The sequence below is a fragment of the Ranitomeya imitator genome, chromosome 2, assembly GCF_032444005.1.
Source record: "Ranitomeya imitator isolate aRanImi1 chromosome 2, aRanImi1.pri, whole genome shotgun sequence".
Taxonomy (NCBI): Eukaryota; Metazoa; Chordata; class Amphibia; order Anura; family Dendrobatidae; genus Ranitomeya; species Ranitomeya imitator.
This window is the reverse complement of record NC_091283.1, coordinates 168907950-168910859: the sequence shown is the minus strand read 5'-3', so window position 1 is coordinate 168910859 and position 2910 is coordinate 168907950. Positions and strand designations below refer to the sequence as shown.

General features: G+C 41.5%; 1 protein-coding gene across 1 annotated transcript; it reads left to right on the top strand.

The window, feature by feature from the left end:
• The first annotated feature begins 1456 nt into the window (after positions 1-1456).
• On the top strand, positions 1457-2146 carry LOC138666301 (olfactory receptor 10J4-like). Its single transcript, XM_069754527.1, has one exon. It carries the CDS (start codon positions 1457-1459, stop codon positions 2144-2146), a length of 690 nt encoding a protein of 229 aa, XP_069610628.1.
• The last annotated feature ends 764 nt before the right edge of the window (positions 2147-2910 follow it).

Below are 2910 nucleotides of genomic sequence, written 5' to 3'. Positions count from 1 at the left end.
CTGGGAATATTTTCTATCCATTTAATCAGGAAAAGGTTCATGTAGACTGATTCAGCACATCCAGGAGATACACTCAGGTAATCCCAAGGTTATGCATTTTGCAGCACTTGAAAGTGTCAGGTTGCCTGCCCAGGGAGGGGACCTTCACAAACGTCTGTTACAGAAAGAGGCCAGGTGGATCTTGTGTACTCGAGCACAAGGCTCGATTGGTTTTAATGATAAGTTTGATATAACAGTATTTTTAGAATGTCTTTTTGCTTGTATGTTTTTTATTTGTGGGAAGGTTTGAGTTGTATCTTGCTGTTTGTCTATCTTGACAGGTGAGAGGGGGAGTGTTCCGTAATTGCGCTAACACAATCAGGTGGGTGGATCCACAATTTATGTAGGATTCCCGTTACTTTCTTGCCACCTTAGCATCCGTGGAAGCATATGTAGTGCGGAATGGACATAGTCTGAGTTGTGTTCACATGTTTCTCACACCGCCATGTTTTAAACATTTTTGGGACAGTGAGTGCCACCTTTTCTTTCGGACATTTATACTTGAACTGTCGTTCTGGTGAGCACCCGAGATCCCACTGTACCAGTGTCTCACAATGCTGTTCTACAAGAATTGTCAGTACTAGCATTTTGATTTTGGTGCTGATGCTTTTTTCTTTTTTTGTTATAACCAAACCCTGCTTTACTCTTCTCCCCAACTTTATCCCTGACCAGTCTGGTGTGCTCCTTGGTTTTCTTAATGCTGTATGATCCCAAGTGTTCTCAAACAATCCTATGATGCCTTCACAGAACAGATCTAGTTATAAATTACACAGAGGTGGACTCAGTGTTCTAATTCTGTGACTTCTGGAGGCAATTGGTCACTCAAATATTTTATTTTGGGGTATCAGACTACTGGGGGCTGAAAACAAATGTATGTCACAATTTTCAGATTTATATTTTTAAAATCTTTAGAAAATAATGTATAATTTTCTTTACACTTTATAAATACTTGCTACATTGTGTTGATAAATCACATAAAATACCAATAAAATACATTTAAGTTTGTGGGCGTAACAGGTTGGGGCCCACTTAGGTATAACTTTTAAACTAACTTTGCCCCATCATTGGCCTTGGTCCTATATACAGGAAATATATGAATATTCTATATGTTTTGTATTACAGGTGGATTGCTTCTTGTATAAAAATGTGTGAAGGTAACGAGTCCACAGTCACAGAATTTTTCCTTCTCGGATTTAAAAACATAGAAAACTTTCAGCTCCCACTTTTCGTTCTTTTTCTCTTGATTTATATTGTGATTCTGTTTGGAAATGTATGCATTATCATATTGGTATCCACATGTCACCACCTGCAAGTGCCCATGTACCTGTTTCGCCGAAATCTCTCTGTGGCAGACATTTTGTTTACCACCAATGTTATCCCTAACACGTTGTATCTTATAGTGATGGGAGGAGGGGACATGTCCATCACAGGGTGCTTCATCCAGTATTACGTGTACTGCAGCTCCACCTATACTCAGTCCCTGATCCTTATGGTGATGGCCTTTGACCGGTATGTGGCCATCTGTAATCCTTTGCGCTACGCGGCCCTAATGAACCACAAGCTTTGCCTGCACCTCACCCTCTGGCCATGGGCCATTTGTTTTGTCCTATTCCCCATTGAAGTTGCATCTTTATTCCAATTAAGGTTTTGTGGCTCTAAAATTATTGAACATTACTTCTGTGACTTTGCCCCCATCATGGCCATTGCCTCCTCCGACACTTCCATAGTAGAGACGGAAGATTTGATATTTTCCATCCCGCTCATGCTTATGCCCTCTGTGGTAGTCACCATCTCCTATTTCTGCATTGTCATCTCCATCCTAAAGATTTCATCCATTGCCGGACGGTGGAAAGCTTTCTCCACCTGCAGCGCTCATCTCACCATCATCTTCATCTTCTTTGGGACACAAATTACAATATATACATTTCCGGTTGGGGAAGACACTTTCTATGGGAAAACAGTGAAATCTTTGTTGTACACGGTGCTGACACCTTTCATTAACCCCCTTATATACAGTATGAGGAACAAAGAGATCAAGAGGGCAATGCAGCTACTACTGTCTAAAAAGGTTAAAAGAACTTCTGGTATACATCCAATGTTCAGCTAAATGTAGAGAAAAAGATGCTGAAATATATTAAATAAATGGTGACATCAGAAAGCCTACTGTGATTAGGCAAGCAGTGTAAATAGCGTGCGTTTGATACTGGTATTTTCATTTCTGGTTTTCTCATTATTGACATTGATAATACATATCACACAAAACATAAAGGAGAACTCACGAGGAGGGATGGTACTGAAGAGAGCTGGCCATTTTTGTAGCCACCTGTTTATTGAAATTAGTGCATGTATCTGTCATTCAGAACAACCAAATAAATCCAACAACCAAATGAATTTGACGCAAATCAAATATCCTGGTCAAATCTGAGAAAACAGCTTGTCACGCTGGTGGGTGCGGACCCACTGCACCACAGACAATAACTGTGTAACTAAGCAAGCACCTGGTTCTTCACTAGAGCCCCTGATGTGTGGTTAGACTAGATCTTCAGGTGTTCGCCAGGTACCACTCCAGGAAGACCCCGTAACCATAGCGGAGGTATGGACACGGAGTAGCTGGTAGGGCAGGATCATGGCCAGAATGGATACTGGAGTTGGTACAGAGTGGATTCGGGAACATAGGACTGGCTCAGGGTTCAGGCAGAACTGAATAGCAGTATTCAGTATTCAGTCCTGAGACAGGACAGACTCAGATTATAGCTACAGGTTCAGACTAGGCAGGTTCAGGAAGGCAGGACTAGTTCAGGTTTGGGGAACAGGACAGGCACTGGAACAGGGACCTGACAACAGATTCAGCAACATGCAGACTAAATAAAT

What these genes read in the sequence shown, in the direction of transcription:
- LOC138666301 (XM_069754527.1), top strand. Translation starts at nt 1,457, where the DNA reads ATGTCCATCACAGGGTGCTTCATCCAGTATTACGTGTACTGCAGCTCC.